We start from the raw sequence: 14,909 nt of genomic DNA on the forward strand, positions 1-14,909 counted from the left end.
CTTTATAACGACCCAACCTTCCTTTTTTTTTTTAGTCTATTTTGATATCCTGTTCGTCCCTAGTTGACTATATATACCTACGGAGATGGCCGCGGCATCTATTCACACCAAAATAGTGTAGTTACTACCCTTCATTCCCTGCAAGGGTTGAAGCAATCTCTTGAATGACCCTGGTAACTCGTCAGATGCAGGCTCCGTCCACAGGGTTCTCAAGGAGAAACGTCTTCAGCAACAGATGGGGGATTTCTCAGAAGCACTTATCGAATTACGAAAGAATTCGAGACATGTTTTATTGTTCCCTTGGGTGTTATCTAGGAATTCAGCTTTCGATTTGAGGTTAGTGTGCAGAAAAACAAGCAAACTTTATCAACGTGAAGCTTTAAGTTAGATTTGGTAGAAGAAAGGCATTGACAATTTATTTCGAAGTAATTTTTTTTTAGTAACGATCTCCTCAAGTAGTGGGGTTCTATTTTGAATGAGAATTAGAGAAACTGGGACAGAAGCTAATGTAATTTACTTAAAGTAAGGTTTGTAGCAATATTTTTTTTCAAAGCAATAAAGTTTACTTTAATTTCTATTTTTGCATAACCATCAATCCTAAATATAAATGATTAAAATATCTATTTATTTAACACCTTAATAGGTAATCAGTAAAAATTTCCTTTTCTTATTATGTGGAATATTAATATTATATATAATAATCTAGAATCCATTTTGCATCTTTGAGGAATTCTTTGTTCTCCATAGAACTCTAGAACTATATAGATTAACTCTATCAAAATGAGGAGTGCCACTCGTAGTCTGTATTTTGACATGTGGTCGACTTCTTTTTCTTCTGTATTTATTATTTTCTGAAGCATTATCTTCAATGGTTTGAAATTCAAGATTTCAGTTGGAGTCAGTTTCATTTTACCTCTTTTGAAATTCGTTACCATACGAACATAAGAGGAACTTGCTATCAGTATATTACGGTAACCAATAACATTTTCATTTATATTTTCAATGTAAAAGCCTCATCGACCCATTTATTCTATTTGAATGCCTTGCTACTTATGCCCCCTTTTACAAGTAAGGAACTTTGTCGATTAAGATGTTTAACGTTTTCTAGTTTTGACGAAAAGAAATTGACTTATTTGAAGAATGCCACCTCAGAGATTTAGGGATGAATTTTTCTGATAAATTGGTCTTTTTTATATTTTACTCAGAAAAAAAAATCTAACAACCATACAGGATAAATGCTTCGTTTGCTGGTCTCATGAATAGATATATGGTCGAGATTAAAGATATCTCAGTTGCGCCTTCACTAAAACTGCTATCAAGACTTGTCTGAGATGATGCCCCTTTGAACAGTAATCTCTGCCTACCTTTATAATACTCAATCTACGGTAGTTTTCACAATTCAGTTGAGTCCTAATTAATCGAAGCAAGTTGTGACAGCGGAATATTTTTCACAATTCAGTTACGTCCTAATTAATCGAAGCAAGTTGTGACAACGGAATATTTTTCATATGTCAGTTGTGTCCTAATTAATCGAAGCAAGTTGTGACAACGGAATATTTTTCACAATTCAGTTGCGTCCTAATTAATCGAAGAAAGTTGTGACAACGTAATATTGTTTTTCAAGAATGTCAGTTGGCGTCCTAATTAACTCGAAAGCCAAGTGTTGTGACAAATCGGAATATTTTTCATAAGTCAGTTGCGTCCTAATTAATCGAAGAAAGTTGTGACAACGGAATATTTTTCACAATTCAGTTACGTCCTAATTAATCGAAGCAAGTTGTGACAACGGAATATTTTTCATAAGGAAATTGCGTCCTAATTAATCGAAGAAAGTTGTGACAACGGAATATTTTTCACAATTCAGTTGCATCCTAATTAATCGAAGAAAGTTGTGACAACGGAATATTTTTCAGAATTCAGTTGCATCCTAATTAATCGAAGAAAGTTTTGACAACGGAATATTTTTCACAATTCAGTTGCATCCTAATTAATCGAGGAAAGTTGTGACAACGGAATATTTTTCATATGTCAGTTGCGTCCTAATTACTCCAAGCAAGTTGTGACGACAGAATATTTTTCACAATTCAGTTGCGTCCTAATTAATCAAAGCAAGTTGTGACGAAGGAATATTTTTCATAAGTCAGTTGCGTCCTGATTAATCGAAGCAAGTTGTGACGATGGAATATTTTTCACAATTCAGTTGCGTCCTAATTAATCGAAGCAAGTTGTGACAGTGGAATGTTTTTCACAATTCAGTTGCGTCCTAATTAATCGAAGCAAGTTGTGACAATGGTATATTTTTCATAAGTCAGTTGCGTCCTAATTAATCGAAGAAAGTTGTGACAACGGAATATTTTTCATATGTCAGTTGCGTCCTAATTAATCGAAGAAAGTTGTGACAACGGAATATTTTTCATAAGTCAGTTGCATCTTAATTAATCGAAGCAATTGTGACAATGAATATTTTTCACAATTCAGTTGCGTCCTTATTAATCGAAGAAAGTTGTGATGATGGAATATTTTTCACAATTCAGTTGCATCCTAATTAATCGAAGCAAGTTGTGACGATGGAATATTTTCCACAATTCAGTTGCATCCTAATTAATCGAAGAAAGTTGTGACAATGGAATATTTTTCATAAGTCAGTTGCGTCCTAATTAATCGAAGAAAGTTGTGACAATGGAATATTTTTCACAATTCAGTTGCGTCCTTATTAATCGAAGAAAGTTGTGATGATGGAATATTTTTCACAATTCAGTTGCATCCTAATTAATCGAAGCAAGTTGTGACGATGGAATATTTTCCACAATTCAGTTGCATCCTAATTAATCGAAGAAAGTTGTACAGCGGAATATTTTTCACAATTCAGTTGCATCCTAATTAATCGAAGAAAATTGTGTGATGATGGCAATATTTTTCAACAATTCAGTTGCATCCTAAATTTAAATCGAAGCAAGTTTGTGCACGATGGAATAATTTTCCACAATTCAGTTTTGCATCCTAAATTTAATCGAAGAAAGTTGTGACAATGGAATATTTTTCTAGTCTACACAAGAAATGAATGTAAGATATTGAACAAATTAACAGCCACATAAACCCCTTAAAATCCACCAGTACTAACTTAAGTCACCTACATTTCACTGCACTGTAAAGGCCTTGATTTTTTTTTTTGCGTATGTTTGTTTGTGTGTTTGAGGGGTAGGGTGGGTGGAGGGTTGGTTATCGTACCCACTGACTGATGAAGAACCCTGAGAGAAAATCGCGTAGGTGTTTTCCCTGCCCTCTCTTTTTTTTTCTTCTGTTAGTCATTTCTAAAATCGTTCTAATCTTCACTGTGGGCTTGGGGGAGTGGTATAGGTCTACTTTCTAAGTAGGAAGAGGGGGGTGGGGCCCTGAATGCTATATAAGGCAGGGGCAGCGTTCATTCTTGCAGACCCAAGAGGGGGAAGGACGAGTCCCCTTTGTTTTCTGTCTCGTGAATCGAAAGATCTTCGTTTCTGGCAGCTGTGGAACTCCAAGGTAAAGCTAAAGAGATTGAAACTATCGTTTGATATACAGAAATCTTTACTTTTTTCCCAGAAACTGAGAGCTATAGAGGCAAAAACATGCTGTCTAAATAACTTCGATATTTTTAAACCAAGGGAAAACAACAATTTATTATTTATTTACTGTTCCTGGACATTTTCTTGACTTTCTAAGAAGATATGGTTCGAAGTAGGTTAATTTTGCAGCCTCACCAGAAAGCATATACCTTCCCATGACACTATCAGTTGACGGAGCAGTTCCTTTGTGATGGGAATTATTTATTCTTATCTAAAAAACATCCTTTTTTCAGAAAACCAAAGTTTGTTATCGTCATGAAGTGACTGCACTAAAATCAAATTTTGAAACTCATTTGGAAAACTACTGGGTGTTGTCAAGTGTTTCTTGTGATCTATCAATGAAATGTAAAATCAAAATTTTTTAACAGTAACGTCAGACATTTCTGTATTATAACTGTCAGTAGTGGAATTATAAACCCCCTGTTTATTCAGAGTTAATATCTCCTTCTTGAACAAGTTTCACTCGTAAAGTCATGACGAACCTTTCTCAGGATATCAGTGAATAGCAAATGGATATTTACGCTGTCTATTAATCCCCACATAAATTGATCAGTACCCAATGTAGTCCTCTAGTTTTTATAACCTGGGATTATCTCCATTTCCAGATGTGGACGAAAGTGGCAGCGCTCTTACTCTTCGGAGTATTTGTGGCGGTTCAGGCTGGTAGGTGGCGATGACCTCATATTTCGGCTGTCCATATCCCTCACAAACTGTTCTCAGAAACCTTAATTTCTCTGGAACAGTCATGAAATATAGTCTGGTTTCATTAATAGTTCTTTTTTTTTGGTTAGGGTAAAAGTATATGACGAATTCCAGCCAAAGAAAGCATTCTCACTCAACAGAGACCCCAGCCAGACGAACCTGCTACTACGAGAGCTGGGGCTTCACCAGACCCGGCGAAGGATCTTACGACATTGAGGACATTCCAGGAGATCTTTGCACTCACCTCATCTACTCCTTCTGCGGCGTATCCAACGTGACTTGGGAGGTTCTCATCATCGACCCTGAGGTAAGGCCATGCCCTTGGGGGTGAAGGAAGAGCTGGTTTGATAGTTTTTTTTTTTTTGTCCCCTGATGCCTATATATTCAGTCTTCAAATGCTTATGGAAAGCGTGCTTGTAGGCCATTCTTTTAGATCTACTTTCTATGCACCAAGATATCACAACCGCAACGGAGCAGGATTGAAATGTCTCCACTGCAACTGAGATTCAAAACTCACCTGACATCAATTTCTATCCTTCCAGCTGGACATTGAAGCTAAGGGCTTCGAGCGCTTCACAGCCCTGAAGCAAAAGTATCCTCACCTGAAAACCACAATTGCCATGGGAGGATGGGCTGAGGGTGGCAAGAAATACTCCCAGTTGGTCAGCATTCCAGAACGAAGGGCTGGATACATCAGGAGTGTCGTGGGTGCGTTGTGGACCATTAGAGATTTATAACCTAGGAAGGTGGTTGGTTGAGATCAAGCTGGCCTTATACCAGCACGGGGTCTTTGTCTATGGTGGCCCTTAAATGTAATAATGTAGAAGAAAGTAGGAAGCCTAGTATGAGCCTCTGGACTCTTATCAATCTAACAGACGACAAGAAATAGCCTAATTCAGTAGGCCTACGTGCTCTCTAGCTAAACTGTATTTACAAAATTACGGTTTGATTTAGTATTAATTTTTCTTCGGTTGCTTTTAGATTTTAGATACGATACACTCTATAGATGTTCCATAACTCAAAGTATAAGATTAAATCCCAGATTTAATGCATTTTCTGAAGCACACTTCTCCTCCTCACCAGCTCTGCTGAACGAATACAACTTTGATGGATTTGACCTCGACTGGGAGTATCCTGGTGCCATGGACAGAGGTGGTGTTATGGCTGACAAAGACAACTTCCTGAAATTCGTAAGTGTTTAGCTTTATTCATCAACATTACACAAATATGCCTGCTAATATTTCGCATCCAGTCAGTGGTTTCAGAGTCCCCTGCGATATTATAAGCCATTTTTATCATTTATATGGCCTCTGGGTTGTATATTCCAAGCTATAACTCACTCCATAAGTAGCATTAGACCACCAAAATTTATGCAAGAGGTTAACTTAATGGTACTAGAAATGGCTGACTGAGGCCATTGTGTCATCATTCGTAATCGACGGATCTGAATCTCATTTGATCAGGTGCTAGAGCTGAAGGCTGCCTTTGAAGCTGAAGGAAAGGGCTGGGAAATCACCGCAGCTGTACCAGTGGCCAAATTCAGGCTGGATGAGGGGTACCATGTTCCAGAGCTCTGCAGGTGAGTCGGATTAATGTCCATCACTGGCGGGAAAACTTTAATAACCATATGTTGGAGTTTTCTTGATAATCTTCGTACCTAGATTCTAGACCTACTTCTATACAGCCCCATGGAGCAGGCATTGCATTGAACACACCTAGCTTTTAGACTAACTCCCATCCAGTTCAATGGAGCAAGCATTGCATTGAACACGCCCAGCTTTTAGACCTAGTTCCATACAGTCCCATACAGCAGGTATTAGACCAAACACCTTTGTAATTCTTCTCCAATAGCCTTCTGGATGCCGTCCACTTGATGACCTACGATCTTCGAGGCAACTGGTGTGGCTTCGCTGATGTACACTCCATGTTGTACCGTAGACCTAAGTGGGACGAGTGGTCTTACGAGAAGCTGAATGTGGTTGGTAGTCGTTTTATTCTGGTGTCTTTGGATGAATACTTATCATGTAACTCTTTTAAGTTCGTGTGTTTAACTCCCTTAACCCAATTACGTCCTCGTGGAACTCTCCAGTGACGCGATTTGATAAAACAAAACAAAAACGACAGTGACGAGTGAATCCCGTGATCGAAGAGTATCGTCTCAAATCTCAGATTTCTCTCTTAACTCCTCCCGCCAGAACGACGGCGCCCTCCTGTGGGAGGATTTCGGCTGCCCTCGCGACAAGATCGTCATCGGGACGCCCTTCTACGGGCGCACGTACACCCTGGGGTCTCCTGATAACCACGGGATCCACGCCGGCATCAAGGCTTGGGAGGGAGGTGGAAAGCCAGGACCTTACACCAATGCCACTGGTACCCTCGCCTACTTCGAGGTAATTGGCACTGTGACTATTTCAGTTACGAATTTAGGACGAATCTATTCGAGGCCACGACTCTGAGAGAGAGAGAGAGAGAGAGAGAGAGAGAGAGAGAGAGAGAGAGAGAGAGAGAGAGAGATGGTTTATTGCAAAGTTATTTGAACATCAAATAGGATATATATTCAGTATTTTTTTTACGTATATCTATTAAGGCTTCTATCATTGTAACTTGCTTTTATTAATGTAAGTCTTAAATATCTACTCTCATTATATATATATATATATACATATATATATATATATATATATTATATATATAATTATGTATATATATACTATAGTATATATATATATATTATATATATATTATATATATATATATATATATATATATATATAAAAATATATTTATATATATATAATATAATCTTATCTGAGATATTTTTTTTTACTAGATCTGCAAGATGATGATTGACGATACCCAATGGACTCCAGCTTATGATGATGTTGGTCTAGTCCCTTACACCTACAAAGGTAATATAACTATGAAAACAAGAGAATATATGTATATGTATATATATATATATATATATATATATATATATATATATTATATACATATATATATATATATATATATATATATATATATATATATATATATATATATATATATATATCAGCTAGGATTAAGACAAATCTATAGTCAAATTTTCATCGAGCAGACAGAACCCTTTTACTGAGACTACAATTCTCCGAACAGAATACCCTGTTGGTAATTTTCTTTGTAACATTCTGTCATCGATGATGAATCCTATAAGGAAACGAAAAATACTTCGAGAGCTTATTGAAAGTATAGATTTTCGAATCACCTTAAAAGATAATGACGCAAATAAAGGCTATCTAAAAATTGCGTAACCTAGTGAACTCTAGAATTTTGAAAGTCCTATGACTTAATTCACTGAAATCCTTCCGCTCTTCCCCAGACGACCAGTGGGTAGGATACGAGGATCCCGACAGCCTCAAGATCAAGATGGACTACATCAAGGAGATGGGTTTCCTCGGAGCCATGACCTGGGCTATCGATCAGGATGACTTCCACGGATGGTGCAACAAGGGAGTCAATCCTATGATGACGTGAGTTGAAAGAGGATTGAATCCTATTCTTGGAATTGAATCCTAAGATGATAATTATGCTTTCCAGATGAATTTCACTCTGGGAGATAAGGCTATTTATTATTTTAGAGACTTTTAGACTCATTAGGAATGGGAATACTTTTGTAGACCTCTGGAACTGACTTGCCAATCGATATAGGTAATCCTTTCCTTAATATTTGGCATTGCATTTCAGCACCATCTACGAAGGATTGAAGGATTACATGGTTCCAGATGCTCCCACCGTCATCCCACCCCCAACGGTATGTCCTTAAATAAGTTAGGTGTCATGTTTGGTCTATTTTGAATGAAGTGAAAGAAGACCAGATTAAGCTTAAACTCAGTATCATAAGGTTGCTATTTTTATGTATGTATAGAGGATGCCTTCGATGCATTACCACAGTCGTTGAACATGATATTTGATCGAAGAATTCCCCATCGGCCTAAAAAAAATGGCGCTTGGAACGTCCAGAATTTCTCAGATTAAAGTTAATAACCTAAATTTGCTTTCTTAAATCCTGTATAGAGTATATTTACGATACACTATTCTTTAAAAAGTGTCATTTGATCTAAGAAATCCCAATCGACCTAATTAGTGATAAAATGGTAATTGTAGCTCTCAATTCTATTTTGAAGCTCCCTACTCCTCCGGGACCAACCACCACCAGGGATCCATTCGCTCCAACGACCACAGCGCCACCCATCGACTGCACCAAACAACTTTACTGGCCACATGAATATTGCGACAAGGTACGTGAGCAGTGTCCAGACGTTTGTCTGCGTAGTCTTAACAGTGTTTTTCTATATATAAAAAAAATTCATAATTAGTAAATCATATAAGAAAAATCTCACAATACTTGCAAAGATCCTCTGGTGATAATGTAATTCAACTGAGGATTCGTTCATGCAAACAGAAAGCTTGGAATTTTTTGACATTTCTCTCTTTCTGGCAGTACTACTGGTGCGTAGATGGGGTACCCCAGTTACAGCAGTGCCCCTCGCCTCTCCTCTGGAGTCAACCAGTTACCATGTGCGACTGGCCAGAGAGTGTTGACACGTCCCATTGCAAGCTGCCTTAGATGAGTCTAAAGTTCCGTTCTCAATTCACTGTCTCTCTCTGAGCGAACGATCTGCTCAGGACGACTTAACGGGAACGTGAAATCTTGAAGCTAAAAAAATTGTTAAATCTCCGTTCATTTTGCGTTAGATTTCTTAGAAGTAATGTCAGACAGAACGTTTTCCTAACTCGTCAATGAGACAGCTTTCTGATTTAACGTGTCATATTTGCAGGCTAGACATGAGGTCTGTATTCTTCTCCAGTTGATATGACTTAGACCGTGGTGGGTTTTTTTTTTCAGTAATAAATAAAATTCCTGAATATACTAATACCGGTTTATTTTATTTTCCTCAAAGGGCTTTTTACAAGACGTCTAATTAACCTCACAAACCATCAATTTTTTTCTGGATTTATTTTTTTTTTCTATTCGTATTTTTAAAAAAATCTCGTTTCGAAAAATCATCGATGACCTAAAACTGTATAAGATTTTTTCTTCTTAAAGTTAAATATTATTTTAAGAAATCGGGAAATACAAATCTATAATAATGCAAACCGAAATGAGAGAGAGAGAGAGAGAGAGAGAGAGAGAGAGAGAGAGAGAGAGAGAGAGAGAGAGAGAGAGAGAGAGAGAGAGAGAGGTGTTAGAAAAAAAAACTGTCAAATATAAGGGTCTAAATTATTTTCTCTCTCCCCAAACATTTAAGCTTTTAAATTAAATTTTCATATTGATTCTTCATTTACAAATTATATCAGTAAATTAAAACAACAGGAAACATGGTCAAGAATTTTTTATTAACAAAAAGTAAAAAAAAAAACCGGAATCCACATTTAAATCCAAAATTATACTCAAGTGACCCGAAACCAAAAAGAAAAAGAAAATAATGAAATAGAAAATAAACGAAAAAAGGAATACAATGAAATAACTAAGTTGTACTTCGAGAAGTATTTAAAAGTTGGTTACAAACGTTAACTCATGTAAATCTCAAGTTATCTAACATTTTTAACATCTTAGCAGAAACTCAATACCTACTGTGGTTTATGTTCTCACACACACACATACAGAGAGGGAGAGAGAGAGAGAATTCGATCAATAGGTTACTGAATTAACAAGGAGAAATCCTTTGAAAACATTAAGATGCTACATTAAACCTAAGATGCTACATTATTTAACTGGTATAGTTAACACGTTAACTTCATTGGCCAAATTTAACCTCTGCGCGTTTTGATCAAAAAGAGCAGTTAAAAATGAGTGACAGATTCAGGAGACGTCTGAAGGGAGAGAAATTAAATTGAGTCATGCAGTATTTGTGCAACTATTAATACTTTGCTGTTGTGGTACGGTGTAAAAGTGTATGCAGTCATTTACCTCTGCAATTTTTCTGTTATCGTATCATATCTAAACATCTGCATATTCATCCAAGCTCAAACATGACCTCTCACATTCACCCACATTCACTTACGAGACTGCATCACGCCACTATAAGTTCGTTCGTCCATCACAGCTTAGCGTGTCCGTAATACCCGTCATCTACTATATACCCCAAGGACTTGGTAGGTGTCCCGTAAACCCCATTCTCTCTCTCTCTCTCCTCCTCTCCTTCGTCACCCGCTATCCTCGCGGGAGGGTCGTACACTGGATTGCCGTCGTTTGGGTAGAACTGATTGATTCTGAGGGCGAAGCTCTGGTGGAAATGGGCCGGGTGGCGAGATCTGCGGGCGTTCGGCAGCGTCCAGCACATAGCGGGTCCTGGGTATGGTGCCTGGTAGCCAGACCAGCTGTTGTTCCAGGTCATATTTGGAGGCAGGTCTGGAATGGAAGAGGAGAGGCTAGCTTCATCTCCACTGACGAGATTAAATTATTATAACTGGCACAATTATAGATTTAAAAAAAAATAAATCTACATTGGAAAAGTATGGATTACTTAGATCTTTTTGCTTCTCTTCTGCCTTTGCAGGGTTGTTGCTGTACTGAGCTTCTTGCCAAGCCTCGACGGGGTAAGCCGGCTCCCCGTGTTTCAGGATGTCCAAACCTGTGGACAGGAAATAGTTTGTAATGTTTATCTCAAGTTTTAAATCCTTCTTAAGCCTTAGCCAAAATAAGTAATTATAAAACCCCCATTTTAAATCAAACAGCAAAAAAACATATAGCTCGCGTCATGATGTTGCAGAGAGGGTTTAGAAATGTGACAACTGAATCAATAAAACTGCATTTGTTGTGAAGTCATGAATCTGAGTTTTTTTATTTTTATTTTTTATTTCTCTCTGTATAAAACAGCAATAAGACTCCAGAAATCAATAACGTCTGGTATTATAAATGAAATTCTGCCACTCCCCAACCCACCTTGCTCCTCCATCTCAGCAGGTACTCTGAGAAGTCCCATGAGCCTCAGAAGTCCAAATATGAGGACGCAAAGGCCCCCTGTCCAGCTCATAATGGCTAAAGCTCCTGCCATGTTCCATGCCAAGACTTCCAGCGACCCACCGTGTACGATTCCATCGTCCTGGAAGAGAGCAACTGCCACTAGCCCCCAGAGTCCCCCACCCAAGTGGACAGCCGTAGCATCCAAAGGGTCATCGACTGGAAAAGTGACAAAAATGACAAAAATGACTGAAATGACAAAAAATGACAAAAAAATGACAAAAATGACAAAAAAATTACACGAAAAATGACAAATGGCAAAAATGACAAAAACAACAAAAAATGACAAAAATGAAAAAAATGACAAAAAATGAACAAAATGAAAAAAATGAACAAAAATGACAAAAAAATGACAAAAAATGACAAAAATAGCAAAAATGACAAAAAATTGGTTTCTAATCAGAATGTTAAGATAAATTCCCTTAAAACTGAGCTCCTGGAAATTTTTGATTGATCAGATTGTTAGCAGGCGGAATGAAGATCGAAACGAAATGATTATTAATGTAATCTTTTTCAGAAGTTTTGAAGACACTGCAAAGTTTCAAACTTCATTTTAAAAAGGCGCGTTTGAAGTAGTTAGTGACCATACTGCTTGATGCATAGCAAGCAGATTTTGAAATATAATAATTTTGAGAATCTATACTTAAAAACACTGTAAATTAACGTAAAATTAAGGTGATTTCCTTGGATACTTGGACTAAAATGTTTATTGTAAAACATAAAAGGAAACAATTAGAAGGGAACAGAGAATGGATCTTACCTTGAAGTTTTGGCAGGACGATGTGTATAATGAGGAAAATAAATCCAGCAATAGCGCCCGTCACAAAAGCTCCCCAGGGCTTGATCACGTTGCAACCAGCGCAGATTGACACCTGAGGAGGTGGAAGATTTTGTAATTAGATGCCAAGTATAATGAAAAATATCAATGCCATAGTGTTGTGATTTATACTTCACAGCTTATGGGAAAATCTAGAGTTGCACATACATGCTAACAGACCGTGAACATTCGTTTTGAAACAAGTTTAAACTTCCAGTCATTGATTTGTGTACCACGTTTAGACAAAATGAACAAAACTAGTACTATCCAAAGTTGCCAACTGTAGGGTAATTGTCCTACGCGTAGGGCAATCTGGGCAAAATCTTAAGACAGCAGGGCAATATTTTCAAGTGTAGGGTAATCGTAACAATTGTTTAGACCAATATGCTTAATAGTATTCATGATATTGCATATAAACATAAGCTAAAGATTTATTTTATTATCATAGCCGCAGAATGTTGGGTCATTTCCAGTTATGTAGGGTAATTTCTCGTCTTCTGTAGGGGGCGTAGGGTCAGGGGAGTTGGCATCACTGGTACTATCATATTTCCATAGACCTATTTTGAGATGGTTTCTCTGCAACTTACCCCCGAAACGAGACTTACCATTCCAGTCAGAGCTCCGTTGAGGGTCACGAGGAACGACCACTTGCTCATAGGCTCAAAAATACCGGTACGGTAGAGGAAGAGCGAAGTGATTCCACCACCGCAGCCTGCTAACACTGTGCTGACGATCGCTCTCGCCACAGAAGCCGAGTCTCCTTCCTTGCTTATGGAGGCCTGAGAACCCCCGTTAAAAGCCAGAAATCCGAAGAGGAGAATGAATCCTCCCATGGCTGAGAGCTGGAGAGAAGACGTCAGAGAAGGTGAGGAAAAAACAATTTTTTGTTTTTGTTTTCAGCTCTGTGATGTGGGTGAGCTTCTGAATGAACTTTAGGGGTTATAGACTGATCGTACTACTTCGCAAGAAGTTGTGTGGGGTTCTGCTCTCCCTGCAGGCTCACAAACTGTGAATGGTACTCGTGAAACTTGTGAATTTCTTCGACAATCTACTGAACAAAGCATCAACAATCTTAAACTCAGTTGCACTCCTTGGAAAGAGGCCAAAATGAAAAGTTACCGTTAATATATTGCACGACTAAATTAATACTTGATTTCGACACTCAGTTGCCAACCGTTTGCAAATTTACTTTGTTTACTTAAAGAAGCGTCCTTACAGGTAACGAATGCCCGCGTATCTCCTTCCCGTTTGGCCCAAAACGTCCTATACGAGGGCCGAGGATGACAGCTCCGGCAAGCGCCGCTACTCCACCCGTCAGGTGCACGACGCCTGAGCCAGCAAAATCCTGATATCCAGAATCGACCAGCCAGCCGTCGGTAGACCACGCCCAGTGCGATACAATGGGATATATGAATCCTGGAAGGGTAAATATTGCTGTTGCATGATATAGGTCTAGTTTCTGGGTCAAGTACCTACTGTAGTACAGTGGTTTTTGGTGACGTTAGGTCTAGCCAAGACTTGGGTCTATCAGATGTGTCTTTTACGTGTTCTCTTTGGAGGAAGTGATTTGAATGGATATTCAAGCAATAGGTTACTTTAAAACATTGGGTTATATTCAAATCCACGTATCGTAATTGTTGCACAATTAAAAACATTATTATTACTGTGCAACAAGGTATAGGACCCAATTAAAAATTGGGTCCTATATCTGAGCGAAGATAGGTGCACCAGACCGTTTGTTTTTTCTATTTCTATTTTTCCGGTCTTCAGTGTATTTGGACTTTTTTAATAATATATAATAATAATAATAATAATAATAATATAATAATAATAATAATAATAATAATAATAATAATAATAATAAGATCCAAACGGTACATGAACAGGAATAAGGGCTACCAACAGAACAAACTAATTAGGGGAACCAACCAGAAAAAGAACGAACACAGCCAACTAAGAGGGCGGGGAGGCGGGAAAGACAAAACCACCCCAGAAATCCTGAAGCGAAACAAGTAAGAGACTCTGGGAAAACATATGGAGCAATCCGGTATCACACAACAAACATACAACATGGCTCCAGGAAGTCAGGAAAGAAGAAACAGGGAGAATAAAACAAAGATTCACAGATATCACGACAGACACAGTCAGACACCAACTAAACAAAATGCCAAACTGGAAAGCCCAGGTCCCGATGAAGTCCATGGATAACTGGCTCAAAACCTTCAAGGCCCTACACCCACGAATGGCAGAACAACTCCAGCATTGTATCACAAATCACCATGCTACCAAATGGATGACCACAGGAAGAACATCCTTAGTACAAAAAGACAAGAGTAAGGGAAATATAGCCAGTAACTACAGGCCTATCACCTGCCTACCAATAATGTGGAAGTTCATAACAGGTATCATCAGTGAAAGGCTATACAATTACCTAGAGGAGACAAACACCATCCCCCACCAACAGAAAAGGATGCAGAAGGAAGTGTAGGGGCACAAAAGACCAGCTCCTGATAGACAAAATGGTAATGAAGAACAGTAGGAGAAGGGAAAACCAACCTAAGCATGGCATGGATAGACTATAAGAAAGCCTTCGACATGATACCACACACATGGCTAATAGAATGCCTGAAAATATATGGGGCGAGAGGAAAACACCATCAGTTTCTTCAAGAATACAATGCGCAACTGGAATACAATACTTACAAGCTCTGGAATAAGACTAGCAGAGGTTAATATCAGGAGAGGGATCTTCCAGGGCGACTCACTGTCCCCACTACTCTTC

At 38.2% G+C, this 14,909-nt stretch overlaps 2 protein-coding genes across 2 annotated transcripts in view; one reads left to right on the forward strand and one right to left on the reverse strand.

Annotated features, from left to right (window-relative positions):
• Positions 1 to 3,357: 3,357 nt before the first annotated feature.
• On the forward strand, positions 3,358 to 9,220 carry LOC135211869 (endochitinase-like). Its single transcript, XM_064245089.1, has 13 exons — positions 3,358 to 3,519; positions 4,208 to 4,265; positions 4,445 to 4,611; positions 4,847 to 5,012; positions 5,388 to 5,494; positions 5,768 to 5,883; positions 6,156 to 6,282; positions 6,500 to 6,694; positions 7,135 to 7,213; positions 7,666 to 7,816; positions 8,031 to 8,097; positions 8,471 to 8,584; positions 8,788 to 9,220. The coding sequence occupies exons 1-13, from the start codon at positions 3,397 to 3,399 to the stop codon at positions 8,911 to 8,913; spliced, it is 1,596 nt and encodes a 531-aa protein (XP_064101159.1). The 5' UTR covers positions 3,358 to 3,396; the 3' UTR covers positions 8,914 to 9,220.
• Positions 9,221 to 9,745: 525 nt separating this feature from the next.
• The window catches only part of LOC135211872 (putative ammonium transporter 1), an 82,339-nt gene continuing 77,175 nt past the window's right edge, over positions 9,746 to 14,909 (reverse strand). The window contains exons 4-9 of the mRNA XM_064245093.1: positions 13,344 to 13,543; positions 12,733 to 12,969; positions 12,071 to 12,182; positions 11,233 to 11,469; positions 10,814 to 10,921; positions 9,746 to 10,698 (exon numbers count right to left, since the gene is read on the reverse strand). Coding sequence (XP_064101163.1) covers positions 10,388 to 10,698; positions 10,814 to 10,921; positions 11,233 to 11,469; positions 12,071 to 12,182; positions 12,733 to 12,969; positions 13,344 to 13,543 — 1,205 coding nt within the window. The 3' untranslated portion in view covers positions 9,746 to 10,387. The remainder of the gene's footprint in view (positions 10,699 to 10,813; positions 10,922 to 11,232; positions 11,470 to 12,070; positions 12,183 to 12,732; positions 12,970 to 13,343; positions 13,544 to 14,909) is intronic.

This window comes from Macrobrachium nipponense, chromosome 40 (genome assembly GCF_015104395.2).
Source record: "Macrobrachium nipponense isolate FS-2020 chromosome 40, ASM1510439v2, whole genome shotgun sequence".
Taxonomy (NCBI): Eukaryota; Metazoa; Arthropoda; class Malacostraca; order Decapoda; family Palaemonidae; genus Macrobrachium; species Macrobrachium nipponense.